This window comes from Rhinopithecus roxellana, chromosome 4 (assembly GCF_007565055.1).
Source record: "Rhinopithecus roxellana isolate Shanxi Qingling chromosome 4, ASM756505v1, whole genome shotgun sequence".
NCBI classification, from domain to species: domain Eukaryota; kingdom Metazoa; phylum Chordata; class Mammalia; order Primates; family Cercopithecidae; genus Rhinopithecus; species Rhinopithecus roxellana.
In genome coordinates, this window is record NC_044552.1 from 71,139,830 (window position 1) to 71,156,274 (window position 16,445).

General features: G+C 44.0%; 1 protein-coding gene across 5 annotated transcripts in view; it reads left to right on the forward strand.

The window, feature by feature from the left end:
• Positions 1–4,076: 4,076 nt before the first annotated feature.
• LOC115896948 (putative uncharacterized protein C6orf99) overlaps positions 4,077–16,445 on the forward strand; it is a 42,438-nt gene continuing 30,069 nt past the window's right edge. For 2 of the 5 annotated variants that reach the window (XR_004056895.1, XM_030929155.1), the window contains exon 1: positions 4,109–4,558. Coding sequence is in view for 2 of the 5 variants with exons in the window: in XM_030929155.1 (XP_030785015.1) it covers positions 4,431–4,558 (128 nt within the window). In the remaining 3 variants the exon portion in view is untranslated. Of the gene's footprint in view, positions 4,740–9,286; positions 9,381–16,445 lie in introns of those variants that run through there. The other 3 variants (XR_004056894.1, XR_004056893.1, XM_030929154.1) reach the window with 3 other exon arrangements.

Below are 16,445 nucleotides of genomic sequence, written 5' to 3' on the forward strand. Positions count from 1 at the left end.
CTTTTTTCTTTTTCTTTTTTATTTAGAGATGGGTCTCACTGCGTTGCTCAGGCTGGTCTCTCACTCTTGGCCTCAAGTAATCCTCCCACCTTGGCCTTCCAAAGTACTGGCGTTACAGGCATGAGTCACTGTGCCCAGCCCAGTGTTTTAATTTTCAATAAACTTTGTTTTCTTTTTTATTTATCTGATCTTACCAGACCAAATTATTTTCATTAAGAATTATGGTCAGAGTAGGAGCTTGGGAGCAGTAAGAAGGAACAGGTTATAATAATAAAAATACTATTTCCCTAATACTTGTTCGTAAATCATGCTTTTTGTTTTTGTTTTTCAGCATATCCACTTTTCTCAATAGGCTATTTTGCTGAAAAGTTTTCAGAAAGTTCTATTAAAAATTAACCAAAGTCTTATACTTAATAGATTTTTAGTAACTTTGTTAAATGAATGTCAGACATAAAGCTAATGCTAGTATTTGGAAGTGATGTTGAAGTTTTGATAAGGACATTTAAAGTTATGGATGATAATTAAGTCTTACTGTAAATTACTACCTGACTATGAAACTTAGTACAATCAATGTAGCTCTGTAAGAGGAATAATAAAGATAGAATAGTCATGACTGGTGCTTTTCTTCTTAATCATTCAGGGGAAGGAGCAAAAAAGAGAATTAACATTTGTTTGAATACCTATTTGTACCACTCAATAATTCAGGAACTTCAGAGATCTCACTTAATTCTTTCAGCAAAACAGGTTACAAATAAAGAATCTGAGGTTCATAGAAGTTTGGAAATTCATATGACTTCAGAGAGAGGGGTTGGGGGATTGAGGGACTGGGGATTAAACCTAAGCCTGCCTGGCTCTAAGGCAGTTTGCACTGCAGTGTCTACTGTATTTGGAACTTCTATCAGGTAGTTCTCGTAGCTTTTTGGAAGAAAGTGTAGAAAAAAGTTTGAAAGTCATTCTTATGATTGGTTTGCTCCCCAGTTCCTAACCAACCAAGTGGATCTAAGTGAGGCCACTTTGTAAACAGGTAGGTCTCCAAATTGACGAACACAGCAGAATCTGAGACCTTTTCAGAAACTTTGTACTGCAGGTTTAATATGGTCTGTTGCTCAGGGGAAGTGGAGATTGTTGAGACTGTAGGCACCCTTATTTTCCCTTTCACAGCAATCTTTTTTTTTTTTTTTTTTTTTTTTTAAGACACAGTCTCGCTCTGTCACCCAGGATGGAGTGCAGCGGTGTGATCACAGCTCACTGCAGCCTCAACCTCCTGAGCTAAAGTGATCTTCCCACTTCAGCCTCCCAAGTAGCTGGGATTACAGGTGTGAGCCACCATGCCTCACAGTAGCAATCCTTTTCTTAAACCAGAAGGACAAATGTCTTCCTGAAGATTTATAACACCTGGTAGTGATCCCAACTCCTTTTGGGCTGGCTTAAGACTAAGTTTCTGGTTAGGTAAGACAAGAAAAGAAGAAACTGCAGAGGTTAGTAGTTAAGGGCACACATGGAGTCAGACAACATTGGGTGTGAATCCTGGCACTTCTGTGGTACTAATATGCTGCATCAGTCATGTTGAGAGGTGAGGCCAGCTGGACTTCCTGGGTGGAGTGGGGACTTGGGGAACTTTGTCTAACGAGAGGATTATAAAACGCACCAATCAATGCTCCGTAAAATGCACCAATCAGCAGGATTCTAAAAGTAGACAATCGTGGGGAGGATTGAAAAAAAGGGCACTCTAATAGGACAGAAATGGAACATGGGCAGGGACAATAAGGGAATAAAAGCTGGCCATCCCAGCCAGCAGTGGCATCCCACTTGGGTCCTCTTCCATGCTGTGGAAGCTTTTGTCTTTTTGCTCTTCACAATAAACCTTGCTACCCCTCACTCTTTGGGTCTGGGCCATCTTTTCTTTTCTTTTTTTTTTTTTTTGAGATGGAGTCTTGCTCTGTCGCCCAGGCTGGAGTGCAGTGGCACAATCTTGGCTCACTGCAAGCTTCGCCTCCTAGGTTCACACCATTCTCCTGCCTCAGCCTCCCGAGTAGCTGGGACTGCAGGCGCCCGCCACCACGCCCTGCTAATTTTTTGTATTTTTAGTAGAGAGGGGGTTTCACCGTGTTAGCCAGGATGGTCTCAACCTCCTGACCTCGTGATCTACCTGCTTCAGCCTCCTAAAGTGCTGGGATTACAGGCATGAGCCACCGCGCCTGGCCCCAGGCCATCTTTAAAAGCTGTAACACTCACTGCAAAGGTCTGTGGCTTCATTCTTGAAGTCAGTGAGACCACGAACCCACTGGCAGGAACCAAGTACAGACACAATGTTATGCAAGCTTTCTAGGCCCTTTCTGTAAAATGGGTATTATAATACTAGTATCTAAGTCATGGGGATTTTGTGAGGATTAAATGAAATGCCTGTTAAGCATTTAAAATGCCTGGCACATTGAAAGTTCTTTTTGCAGACAGTCTCGCTCTGTAGCCCAGGCTGGAGTGCAGTGACATTATCTGTATTCACTGCAGCCTCTGCCTCCTGGGTTCAAGCGATTTGGGGCCTCAGCCTTGAGTAGCTGGGATTACAGGCATGCACCAACATGCCCACCCAATTTTTGTATTTTTAGCAGAGATGGGGTTTCACTATGTTGGCCAGGGTGGTCTGGAACTCCTGACCTCGGGTTATCCACCTGCCTCGACCTCCCAAAGTGCTAGGATTACAGGTGTGAACCACTACGTTTGGGCCAAAAGTACTTCTCATTGATGTCCACATTCAACAATTACTAAGTTTGTTTTTTCTGCATCCAGCTGCAAATCATCTTCAAAGTTGTGAACTCAGGAAATCTCAGAGGTGTTTATAGGCTTTCCAACCAGAGATGATATTTGTAATTCTAAGAAGTAAACAGAAATCCTTAAGAGAACACCTTTCAGGCTAAGTTCCCATCCAATATGGAGTGGTGGCTTCGAATGGTCCTTTTGGCTTATCCTTTTAAGTGTAAGATTTTTTTTCTTTTTTTTTTTTTTGAGATGGAGTCTCACTCTGTCGCCCAGGCTGGAGTGCAGTGGCCGGATCTCAGCTCACTGCAAGCTCCGCCTCCTGGGTTTACGCCATTCTCCTGCTTCAGCCTGCCGAGTAGCTGGGACTACAGGCGCCCGCCACCTCGCCCGGCTAGTTTTTGTTTTTTGTTTTTTAGTAGAGACGGGGTTTCACCGTGTTAGCCAGGATGGTCTCGATCTCCTGACCTCGTGATCCGCCCGCCTCGGCCTCCCAAAGTGCTGGGATTACAGGCTTGAGCCACCGCGCCCGGCCAAGTGTAAGATTTTTTGATGAATCACACTTGGTACCTATTTGGTCACTTTCACCAAAGTACAAAACCAGTCTGCCACTAGAAGAAATTTAATAACCTTGAGACTCAGAGAAGTAATGCTGCCTGATTGGTGGGCAGCCAGACCAGGGGAGGTCAGACGTAGCTCTTCGGATCAGGACAGGGAAATGTGGTGGAAATGAGATCCTCTAGCAATTCTTAGGATTGTTTTGTTCTTCTGACTTCAGAGAAAGGGAGAGGACAGAACCAAGGGGAGAGAGGCAGGCCCAGCCATTGTCTGACGTGAGGCACGATAAAACATTAGAGGGCTGGTTTAGCAAAGGGCAAGGTAGAGTTGGCAGAAGACGCGCCTGCAAAGGGGGGCGGGCAAGAGCTTCAAGGCGCGAATGACACTTGAGCAGCCTGGGATCACGTCTGGTAAGGTTTACGCCGCCTGTTCCCGCCATCTGGCAACTCCATCCCAGAAGGGTGAGTTTGGTTCTTGACAAATCCCTTTAGGACACACAAGCTCTTTTATTAAAATATAACCCCACTGACAGATTGCGGACTAGGTACAGAGGTGCCAAAGCACCCCAGGAGACCGCTGCAGTCCCGCTCCGCCGCCCCAGGCTCCGCGCGGCCGCCGGAAGTTCCCCTCCCCCAGATCTTGGCCCCTCCCTGAGGCGCGCAAGCGTGTCGTCGCCCGCTCCCGGCCAATCAGGGCGCGCGACCAAAATAGCGCCATATAAAAGCTGGACCGCGGGCCGGCGGGTGCAGAGCCTCGCGCTGGGGCGGGGTTGCGCGCGCAGGTGAGGGGGCGGGGCCGGCGCCACCGGCGGGGCGCGGCGGGGCGGACCCTCCCATCGCGCACCTGCTTCTGCCTGAAGTGTACCCGGAAGGTCGTCAACCCGGGCTCCAAATACGTAACAGTGAGTTTCTAAGTGAATCACACGGACGCGGCTGGTCTCTAGTGAAACGTAATCGCTTCAGTCTTCTCAACGGTTCCCTCTTCGGAAGGAAGCGCAGTCCGCAGCGACGTCCGAGGGCGTGATCGCCCACGTCGCACCCGCGTCTCCAGTGGCCACCCCTTGTCCTACAGGAACGCGCATCAGCTTAGCAGGCGCTGAGCTCTTGAGGAGGCCTAAAATGAATGAACGCGGCTCTGCCTCCTGTGCAGGCTCACAGTTGTGGGTGGCGAACAGAAGGGTGTCCATGCCTAAGGTCGAGGGCGATAAGACAGACAGACGTTCTTCCCAGGAGGAGATCAGTTCCACGTGGGAGGCATTTCTAGGAGTCACCTTTCTTCCAGGAAGTGACCCGAGCTGTAGGAGGTGGAATCACGAAGGCTTTGGCGCCCTACACACCTGGGTTTTAGCCTCAGCTGGAGTCACTCACCCAGTCAGTGACGCTGAACACATCAGCAAACCTCAAACTTTCCCCGTCTTTAAGATGCAGGTAACAGCCGGTCACCAGGGTGCGTGCCTGTAATGGCACCTACTCAGGAGGCTGAGGCAGGAGGATCGCTTGAACCTGGGAGGGTGGAGGTTGCAGTGAGCCGAGATCACGCCACTCACTCCAGCCTGGGCAACAGAGCGAGGCTCCGTCTCAACAAATAAATAAATAAATAAATAAATAAATAAATAAATAAAATAAATAACACTGCATGACTGATAGCATATTTTTGAGGAGCATCTCTCCCCCTCCGTGCTTAGGTTTAATCCCTCCTTCCTCCCTCCTTCCCTCCCTCCCTTCCTCCTTCCTTCCTTACGTTTCGCTTCTTTTTTTTTCCATCATTTCTTCATTTTTCTTATTTTTTTCCTAACTGACATGATTTACACACAATAAATTGCACAGATCTTAAGAGGACAGCTGGGTGAACTTTAACATATGTATACACATGTCATCAGCCCCCAGGTCAAGATCTAGAACATTTCCATCACCCCAGGTTTCCAACTGCTCCTTCCCAGTCATTAGTACTTCCCCAGAGGTAACCACTATTCATTTGGACTTAAATTACCAATTATGAGTTGTGTCTACTCTTAAACTTCATGTAATTGCAGTCAAGCAGTATGCTTTATTCCAAACTTGTGCAACCCGCACAGGCCACGGTTTTGAATGTGGCCCAACACAAATTTGTAAACTTTCTTAAAACGAGATTTTTTGTGGTTTTATTTATTTGTTTGTTTGTTTGTTTTGAGACAGAGTCTCTGTTGCCCAGGCTGGAGTGCAGTGGTGCGATCTCGGCTCACTGTAACCACCACTTCCTGGGTTCAAGCGATTCTCATGCCTCAACCTCCCGAGTAGCTGAGATTACAGGCTGGTGCCACCACACCTGGCTAATTATTGTATTTTTAGTAGAGATGGGGTTTCACCATATTGGGCAGGGTGGTCTCAAACTCCCGACCTCAGGTGATCTGACCTGATCAAACTTCAAACTACTGATACGTGTGATAACATGGAGGAATCTCACACACTACGGTGGGTGAAAAAAAAACAGACAGAAATGCAAAGGTGTCCAATCTTTTGGCTTCCCTGGGCCACACTGAAAGAATTGTCTTGGGCCATAGATAAAATACACTAAAACTAACAATAGCTGATGGGCTAAAAAAAAAAAAAAAATCACATGACGGGGCACGGTGGCTAGTGCCTGTAATCCCAGCACTTTGGGAGGCCAAGGCGGGCGAATCACGAGGTCAGGAGTTTGAGACCAGCCTGGCCAATATGGTGATTCCCCGTCTCTACTTAAAAAAAAAAATACGAAAATCAGCTGCGCATGGTGGCGTGCACCTGTAGTCCCAGCTACTTGGGAGGCAGAGGTAGAAGAATCTCCTGAGCTCAGGAGGCAGAGGTTGCAGTGAGCCAAGATCATGCCACTGCACTCCAGCCTGGGTGACAGAGCAAGACTCCGTCTCAAAAAAAAAAAAAAAGAAAAAGAAAAAGAAAGGGGCCTGGCGAGGTGGCTCATGCCTGTAATCCCAGCACTTTGGGAGTCTGAGGCGGGCAGATCACCTGAGGTGGGGAGACTAGCCTGACCAACGTGGACAAACCCTGTCTCTACTAAAAATACAAAATTAGCTGGCTGTGATGGCGTGTGCCTGTAATCCCAGCTACTCGGGAGGCTGAGGCAGGATAATCGCTTGAATCTGGGAAGTGGAGGTTGAGGTAAGCCGAGATCATGCCATTGCATTCCAGCCTGGGCAACAAGAGTGAAACTCCGTCTCAAAAAAAAAAAAAAAATTATAGTTACTTCACATCTTTGCCAACAATTGGTGTTAACAGTCTTAAATTTTTGGTGGTTATGCAGCAGTATTTCCCAGTGGGTTTTTTTTTTTTGAGACGGAATTCTGTCACCCAGGCTGGAGTGCAGTGGCACTATATCGGCTCACTGCTACCTCTGCCTTCTGGGTTCAAGCAATTCTCCTGTCTCAGCCTCCTGAGAAGCTGGGATTACAGGCATGCGCCAGCATGCCCGGCTAATTTTTGTATTTTTAGTAGAGACGGGGTTTCACCATGTTGGCAAGGCTGTTTTTGAACTCCTGACCTCAGGTAATCCGCTGGCCTCAGTCTCCCAAAGTGCTAGGATTACAAGCGTGAGCCACCACGCCCGGCCTCCTAGTGGTTTTAATGTGATTTCCCTAATGAATGATAATGTTGAGCCCCTTTTAATAACTTATTAACCATTTGGATGATTTTTTTTTTTTGGTGAAACGACTGTTCAAGGTTTCTGCACATTTTTTAATTGGTCCATGTGTTTATTCCGTGTAAATTATAGTAACACTTTATAATTTTTGGATATGTCTTTGTTAGGCATATGTATCATGAATAGATCCTCCTAGTCTGGGCCTTGCCTTGTCAAATTATAATATTATTATTTTATTTTGTTTTTATAATTAACATACAGTAACACTGCTTTTTCTTTTTTATTAATACAGTTCTATGAGATTTAACACATACATAAAATTAGTGTTGGGCCGGGCATGGTGGCTCACACCTGTAATCCCAGCACTTCAGGAGGCTGAGATGGGCAGATTACTTGAGCCTAGGAGTTTGAGAGCAGCCTGGGCAACGTGGTGAAAACTTGTCTCTACAAAAAATACAAAAATTAGCCAGGCATGGTGGCGCATGTACCTGTAGTCCCCACTACTTGGGAGGCTGAGGTGGGCAGATCGCTTGAGCTGGGGAGGTTTAGGCTGTGGTGAGCTGTGATTGCACTACTGCACTCCAGGTGGGGTGACAGGGGGACACCCTCTCTCTAAATAAGTAAATATAACCACCACTGCGATCAGATACAGAACAGTTCTGTTACCCCAAAAACTCCCTTGTTCTGCCCTTTTGTAGTCATATCTTTCCCCACCTGTAATGCCTGAGAATCTCTAATCTATTCTTTGTTGCTGTGGTTTTGTCTTTTCCAGAATGTTATGTAAACGGCATTCATTCTACAGTGGGTATTTTCAATCTGGCTTCTTTCACTCAGCATAAAACCTGTGAGATCTCCATGTTGTTGCATGTATCAATAATCTTTTCCTTTTTGTTGCTAAGTTTTCTCTAAATACCCAGGAGGGGGCTTTGCTGGGTCATTTGTAAGTATATGATTAACTTTATGCAATTTTGCCCAACTTTAGAGGACCAATTTGTGTTCCTATCAGCAGTGTGTGAGTTCAAGGTACTCAGCATCCTTACCAGCACTTGTTATCACCGTTATTTTTAATTTAGCTGTTGTAACAGGTGATACTGGTGACTGTCATCAGGGTTTTAATGTACACTTTTTTTTTTTTTTTAGATGGAGTCTCACTCTATCATCCAGGCTGGAGTGTGGAGTGCAGTGGCGCCATCTTGGTTCACTGCAACCTCTCCCTCCCAGGTTCAAGCGATTCTCCTGCCTCAACCTTCCAGCAAACCCAGCATGGTGTATTTTTAGTAGAGACGGGGTTTCACCCTGTTGGCCAGTCTGGTCTCAAACTCCTGACCTCAAGTGATCTGCCCACCTCAGCCTCCCAGAGTGCTGGGATTATAGGCATGAGCCACCGCGCCCAGCCTTAATGTACACTTTTCTAAAGGCTGATGATGGCGAGCACCATTTCATGGCCTTATTTGCCATGCATTTATTCTCACTGGTGAAAGGTCTCTTCAAACCTTTTACCAATTTTTTTTTTAATCAGGTTTTTTTTTTTTTTTTGAGACAGAGTCTTGCTCTGTTGCCCAGGCTGGAGTGCAGTGGCACAATCTCTGCTGACTGCAACTTCCGCCTCCCAGGTTCAAGCAATTCTCCTGCCTCAGCCTCCCAAGTAGCTGGGATTACAGGCACCTTCCACCATGCCCAGTTAATTTTTGTATTTTTAGTAGAGATGGGGTTTCGCCATGATGGCCAGGCTGGTCTTGAACTCCTGACCTCGTGATCCGCCTCGGCCTCTCAGAGCACTGGGATTACAGGTGTGAGCCACCGCACTCGGCCAAAATCAGGTTGTTTTCTTACCATTGAATTTTGAGAGTTCTTTAAATATTCTGGATACAAGTCCTTTATTAAAAAGACCCCCATCCATTGACTTTGCACCTGCCACTTTGTGAAAAGTCAGTTGGCCATTTTGTGTGAATTTATTTCTGGACTGTTCTGTTTCATTGATCTTTGTGTCTATCCCTTCACTGACACAACATTGTCTTGATTGCTGTAGCTTTAAAGTAAGTCTTAGCGCCCTCCAGCTTTGTTCTTTTTCCTGATTACTTGGGTATTTTACATCCTTTGACTTCCCATATATATTTTAGACTTGTCTGTATGTTTTAACAATCCTGCTGGGGATTTTGTTCTTTTTTTGTTTGTTTTGTTTTTCAGACAGTCTCAGTCTGTAGCCCCTGATGGAGTGCAGTGGTGCCATCATAGCTCACTGTAACCTCAAACTCCTGGGCTCAAGGGATCTTCCTGCCTCAGCCTCCAGAGTAGCTAGGATCACAGGTGTGCATCACCACACCTGGCTAATTATAATCTTTTTTTTTTTTTTTTTTTGTAGAGATGGAGTTCTCGCTATGTTGCCCATACTGATCTCAAAATTCCTGGCTTCAAGTGATCCTCCTGTCTCAGTCCCTGAAGTGCTGGGATTACAGGTATGAGCCACTGTGCCCCACCACGTGGGGGATTTTGATTGTATTTGTGTTAAATCTATAGATCAATTGGAGGAGAACTGACATCTTAACCACATTGAGTCTTCCAGTCTGTGAATATAGTATGTCTTTCCATTTATTTAGACTGTTTTATTTCGTTCATCAGCATTTAGTGGTGTTCATATGTAGATCCTTCACGTGGTCTGTTAGATTTCCGGCAGACTATTTTTCTAAGCCACTGTGATTTAAAAAATTTGGTTTCCAGATATTCATTACCATTATAAAGAAATATAGTTGGTTTTCGTGTGTTATCCTTGTATCCTGCAATCTTGCTAAACTGGCATTGGTTTTAGAAGGTTTTTATGGAATCCATGAGATTTTTTACATAGGCAATCATGTTGTTTGTGAATAGGGACTAGGGACAGTTGTGTTTTCTGCTTTCCAATCTATGATTTTCATTAAATTTTATTTCCCAATTTCACAAGATAGGTCTTCCTGTGCAATGTTGAGTAGGAGGGGTGAGGTGGACTTCCTTGCCTTGTTCCTGATCTTAGGGGGAAAGAAGCATTACGTCTTTCACAGTATGTTTAGTTATAGGCTTTTTTGTAAGTTTGCTTTATTGGTTTAGAGAGCTCTGTTCGATTCCTCATTTGCTGAGTGCTTGTACCGTGAATTGATGTTGAGTATTGTCAGTTGATATGGTCTTGTTGCAGATTACATTTTTATTGGTTTTCAAATACTGCATCCCGGGAATAAACCCCACTTGGTCATGATGTGTAATTTTTTTTATGTATTACGGTTTTCAGTTTGTTAGTATTTTGCATCTGTGTTGATGAGGGATATTGATTCATGATTCATGAGGATTTTTTTTTTTGTATTTTCTTTATCTGGTTTTAGTATCATGATGATGCTCATCTCATAAAATGAGTTAGGAAGCATTCCTTCCACCTCTGTTTTCTGGAAGAAACTATGTAGAGCTCATGTTACATCTTTCTAAAAATCTTTGGTACTATTTGCTGATGAAACCATTTGGGGCTGCAGATTTCTGTTAAGGAAGATTTTAAACTGGAAATTCAACTTTTTGTTTAATAGATAAAGGATTTATTTAGGTTTTTAATTTATTCTTTGATGAGTTTTGGTAGCTTGTGCCCATCAAAGAATTGATCCATTTTATGTAAGTTGTCAAATGTATGTGTGCACAGCTGTTTGTGTAATTTATTACCCTTTTAGAGTCTGGGTGTGCAGTGATAGCCTATCCTTCGTTCCTAATGATTGGTTTTGATTTTTTTTTTTTTTTTTTTTTGAGATGGAGTCTTGCTCTGTCGCCCAGGCTGGAGTGCAGTGGCCGGATCTCAGCTCACTGCAAGCTCCTCCTCCTGGGTTTACGCCATTCTCCTGCCTCAGCCTCCCGAGTAGCTGGGACTACAGGCGCCCGCCACCTCGCCTGGCTAGTTTTTTGTATTTTTTAGTAGAGACGGGGTTTCACCGGGTTAGCCAGGATGATCTCGATCTCCTGACTTTGTGATCCGCCCGTCCCGGCCTCCCAAAGTGCTGGGATTACAGGCTTGAGCCACCGCGCCCGGTCCGGTTTTGATTTTTTAAAGTCAGTTTCCTATTTTCAATTCCAGTGATTTCTGCTCTAATTTTTATTATTATAGTTCTCTTATTCTGATGGCTTTAGGCTTATATTATTTTCTTTTTATAGTTTCCTAAGGTGGAAGCTTGGATTATTGATACAAAATCTTTCTTCTTTTTTTTTTTTTTGAGACAGAGCCGTGCTCTTGTCGCTCAGGCTGGAGTGCAGTGGCACAATCTTGGCTCACTGCAACCTCCACCTCCCGGGTTCAAGCGATTATCCTGCCTCAGCCTCCCAAGTAGCTGGGATTACAGGTGCCTGCCACCACTCCCAGCTAATTTTTGTATTTTTAGTAGAGATGTGGTTTCACCATGTTGGCCAGGCTGGTCTCTAACTCCCGACCTCATGATCCGCCTGCCTCGGCCTCCCAAAGTGCTGGGATTACAGGTGTGAGCCACGGCGCCCAGCCTCTTCTTTTCTAATATACACATTAAGTGCTAAAAATGTCTTTCGAAGCATTGCTTTTACTGTATCCCACAAGATTTGATAAGTTGTATTTTCATTTTTATTTGGTTCAAAACAATTAAAAATTTCTCTTGAGACTTTTTATTTTACGCAGGTGTTATTTAGGAATATGCTGTTTATTCTCTAAATATTTTCAGCATTTTTATCTCTCTGTTACTACCTTTTAAAAATTATTTATTTATGTATTTTTACTTTTTTACTTTATAGTTTTAATTCCACTGTTGCCTGACAGCAACTTTGTATTATTTCTGTTCTTTTAAATTTGTTGAGGTATGTTTTCTGGCTAGAATTTGATCTAGGTTGGTGAATGTTCCATGTGATCTTGTGAAGAATGTGTATTCTGATGTTGATGGATGAAGAAGTCTGTAGATGTCAATTCAGTCCAGTTGATTGATGGACTGTTTGGTTTAACTACATCCAGACTGCCTACTGAATCTGTCAGTTACTGACAGAGGAGTGTTGAAGTCTCAAACCATAATATTTGATTTGTCTATTTATCCCTGGATTTGTTGTTGTTGTTGTTGTTTGTTTTGTTTTGTTTTTGATATGGAGTCTCACTCTGCCGCCAGGCTGGAGTGCAGTGGCACGATCTTGGCTCACTGCAACCTCCGCCTCCCAGGTTCGAGCAATTCTCCTGCTTCAGCCTTCCGAGTAGCTGGGATTACAGGCGAGTGCCACCATGCCTGGCTAATTTTTGTACTTTTAGTAGAGACGGGGTTTCACTGTTTTGGCCAGAATGGTCTCGATCTCTTGACCTCGTGATTTGCCGGCCTCAGCCTTCCAAAGTGCTGGGATTACAGGCGTGAGCCACGGTGCCGGCCTTTTTTTTTTTTTTTTTTTTTTTTTTTTTTTTTTTTTTTAAGATGGAGTCTTGCTCTGTCACCCAGGCTGGAGTACAAATGGTATTATCTCAGCTCACTACAACCTCCGCCTCCCAGGTTCAAGCAGTTCTTCTGCCTCAGTCTCCCAAGTAACTGGGTTTACAGGCACGTACTATCACATCTTCCTAATTTTTGTATTTTTAGTAGAGATGGGATTTCACCATGTTGGCCAGGCTGGTCTTGAACTCCTGACCTCAAGTGATCCTCCTGTCCTGGCCTCCCAAAATGTTGGGATTATAGACATAAGCCACAGCTCCTGGTCCTTTTTTTTTTTTAAACAGAGTCTTGCTTTGCCACCCAGGCTGGAGTACGGCAGCATGATCTTGGCTCACTGCAACCTCTGTCTCCCATGTTCAAGCGATTCTCCTGCCTCAGCCTCCTGAGTAGCTGGGACTACAGGCGTGTGCCATCAGACCTGGGTAATTTTTGTATTTTTAGTAGAGACGGGATTTCACTATGTTGGCCAAGCTGGTCTTGAATGCCTGACCTCAGGTGATCCACCCGCCTCGGCCTCCCGAAGTGCTGGGATTACAGGCATGAGCCACCATGCCTGGCCATTTGTTCCTTTCTTTGATGTAATTTTTCCTTTCTTTATGTAGATCTGAGTTTCTGACCTATATAGTTTCCCTTTTTTCGAAAAACGTACCTTAGCATACCTTGTAGGGCATTCTCCTGGCAACAAATTCCCTCAGTTTTTGTTTATCTGAGAAAGTCTTTATTTCCCCCCTTTTTTTGAAGGATAATTTCACTGGATACAGAATTCTAGGTTGGTGAGTTTTTTGTTTTCTTTTCAAAATATTTTATTCCACTGTCGTCTTGCTTACATTGTTTCTGATGAGAAATCTAATATAATTCTTATCTCTCTTCTGCTACAGACAAGATATTTTTATTCCACTTTCTTTCTAGAAAGAAATATTCCTAGAAAGAAATATTCCGCTTTTTATCCTCTTCGTCTTTGGTTTTCTGCAGTTTGAATATGATATGCCTAGGTAGAGATTTTTTGGTGTTTATCCTACTTGGTGTTCTCTGATCTTCCTGAACCCGTGTTTAGATGTCTGTCATTAATTTTGGAAAATTCTTAGTGATGATTACTTTGAATATTTCTTTTGCCTATTTCTCTTTTCTTCTGCTATTCCCATTAAATGCATATTAGACCTTTTATAATTGTACCACAGTAAGTGATACTGTTTGAACATTTCCTTCCTTCATTCTTTCTTTCCTTCCTTCCTTCCTTCCTTCCTTCCTTCCTTCCTTCATCCCTCCCTCCCTCCCCCCCCTTCCTTTTTCTTTCTTTTTTTAATTTTTGAAACGGAGTCCCACTCTTTCACCCAGGCTGGAGTGCAGTGGCTCGATCTCGGCTCACTGCAACCTCCACCTCCCAGGTTCAAGCAATTCCTGCCTCAGCCTCCTAGGTAGCTGGGATTACAGGCGCCCGCCACCACGCCCAGCTAATTTTTGTATTTTTAGCAGAGATGGGGTTTCACCATGTTGGCCAGGCTGGCCTCGAACTCCTGACCTCAGGTGATCTGCCCACCTCAGCCTCCCAAAGTGCTGGGATTACAGGCGTGAGCCATGGCACCTGGCCCTGTTTGAGCAGTTTCATTTTTTCATGTTTTCAGTTTGGGAAGTTTCTATTTACATATCTCGTAGCTCACTGATTCTTTCTTCAGGCATGTATTACCTACTGATGATCCCATAAAGGCATTTTTCATTTCTCTCACAATATTTTTAATTGCTAGAATTTTCTTTTGATTCATTCTTTTAGTTTCCATCTCTCTCATTATTTCCCTTCTATTCTTGCATGTCATCTGCCTTTTCCCTTATATCCTTGTTATTTTAAATTCCCTACCTGATAATTCCAAAGTTTGTGCCACATCTGAGTCAGAGTCTAATGCATAGTTTCTCTCTTCAGACTGTTTTTCTTGTCTGTTAGCATCCTTGTAATTTTTTATTCAAAGCCAGACACGATGTATCAGGCATAGGAACTGAGATGATTAGGCTTTTACTGCGAAGACTTAATGTTAATTTGGCCAGGAGCAGACCTGTGTTAAACGTTTGCTGTACCTGCAGTGCCAGGTGCTTCCTCTAGTTTCCTTTTTCTTTTTGTTGTCTTTGGGTTACCCTAAAACCTCCTTCAATGGAGTCTGTGCTTTGCAGCTCTCTCAGTTGCAATCCTGTTTCCTGTTATTATGCAGGAACCCTGTTGATGTGATAGTTTGAGTGAGAGAAGGTGCTCTCTAACCATCTGATTAAATCTCAGTTTTTTAATGGCTCTGAAACCTCTAAAGGTGGACTGTGACCTTCAGAGACTGTTCTTCGCCTTTTTTTTCTTCCTTTACCTGATACAGGAAGGCTAGAGGGGCTGGAGTTGGTTAATTGCCATTCCTCCAGATGAGATAAGACTCAGGTAAAATAGTTTCCCTTAGAAGGCAGGCCTTTGTTATAGAGAACTGAGTGTTTTTCAAAGTGTTTACTTTCCCCCTGGATGTATTTTTAAATGGTTACTTTTCCTTTTCCCCTGCTTGAAACCCTGGTGAGGCTCCTGGAAATAAAGCCCATGAAAGTGTGGGGCCCTTCTAAGACTAGGCTGTCAGGAGAGCTGAACCAGAAGTTCTACTGTTTAAGTTTAAAGAAATTATCTAGTTATCTTTCTCTTTTGATTTTGTAACTGCCCAAGGGGTTCACCTTGCCTGCTGCCTAGACAGAGCCAATTGATCAAGACAGGGGAATTGCAATAGAGAATGAGTAATTCATGCAGAGCCGAGTGTGCAGGAGACCGGAGTTTTATTATTACTCAAATCAGTTTCCCCGAGCATTCCGGGAGCAGAGTTTCTAAGGACAACTTGGTGGAGGGAGGAAGGCCAGTGAGCCAGGGGTGCTGATTGATCAGGGATAAAATAATAGGGAGTCAAAGCTGTCTTCTTGCTCTGGGTCAGTTCCTTGGTTGGAGCCACAAGATCAGATGAGCCAGTTAATCCATCTGGGTGGTGCCAGCTGATCCATCAAGTGCAGGGTCTGCAAAATATCTCAAGCACTGATCTTAGGAGCAGTTTAGGGAGGGTCAGAATCTTATAGGCTCCAGCTGCATGACTCCTAAACCATAATTTCTAGTCTTGTGGCTAATGTTAGTCCTACAAAGGCAGTCTATTCCCCAGGCAAGAGGGAGGTCTGCTTTGGGAAAGGGCTGTTATCGTCTTTGTTTTAAACTATAAACTAAACTCCAGAAGTTAGTTTGACCTATGCCCAGGAATGAACAAGGACAGCTTGGAGGTTAGAAGCAAGATGCAGTCAGTTAAATTAGATCTCTTTCACTGTCTCAGTCATAATTTTCCAAAGGTGGTTTCAATCTCCACTGTGGTTATAGAACATATTTTATATGATTTCACTTTATATTCTCTACGATTTCAATTCAGTATTTTGTGTGATTTCAGTTCAGTCATACAAACATATTTTATATGATTTCAGTTTGTATTTTCAAAATACAAAATCATAGTTTAATTTCAATGCATCTTTTAAATGTATCAAGGGAGGATGGGTGTGGTGGCTCATGCCTATAATCCTGGCACTTTGGGAGGCCGAGGCGGTCAGATCACTTGAGGTTGGGAGTTCGAAACCAGGCTGGTCAACATGGCAAAACCGTCTCTACTAAAAATACAAAAAATAGCCAGGTGTGATGGTGTGCACCTGTAGTCTCAGCTACTCAGGAGGCTGAGACAGGAGAATTGCTTGAACCTGGGAGGCGGAGGTTGTAGTGAGCTGAGATCGTGCCACTGCACTTCAGCCTGGGTGACAGAGTGAGGAAAAAAAAAAAAAATTGGCCAGGCGCGGTGGCTCATGCCTGTAATCCCAGCACTTTGGGAGGCCGAGGCAGGTGGATCACAAGGTCAGGAGTTGACTATCCTGGCCAACATGGTGAAATTCCATCTCTACTAAAAATACAAAAATTGGCTGGGCATGGTGGCTCATGGCTGTAATCTCAGCACTTTGGGAGGCCAAGGTGGGTGGGATCATGAGGTCAGGAGACCGAGACCATCCTGGCTAACACAGGATGTCTAACATCCTGTTAGACATAATTTATTAGAGACG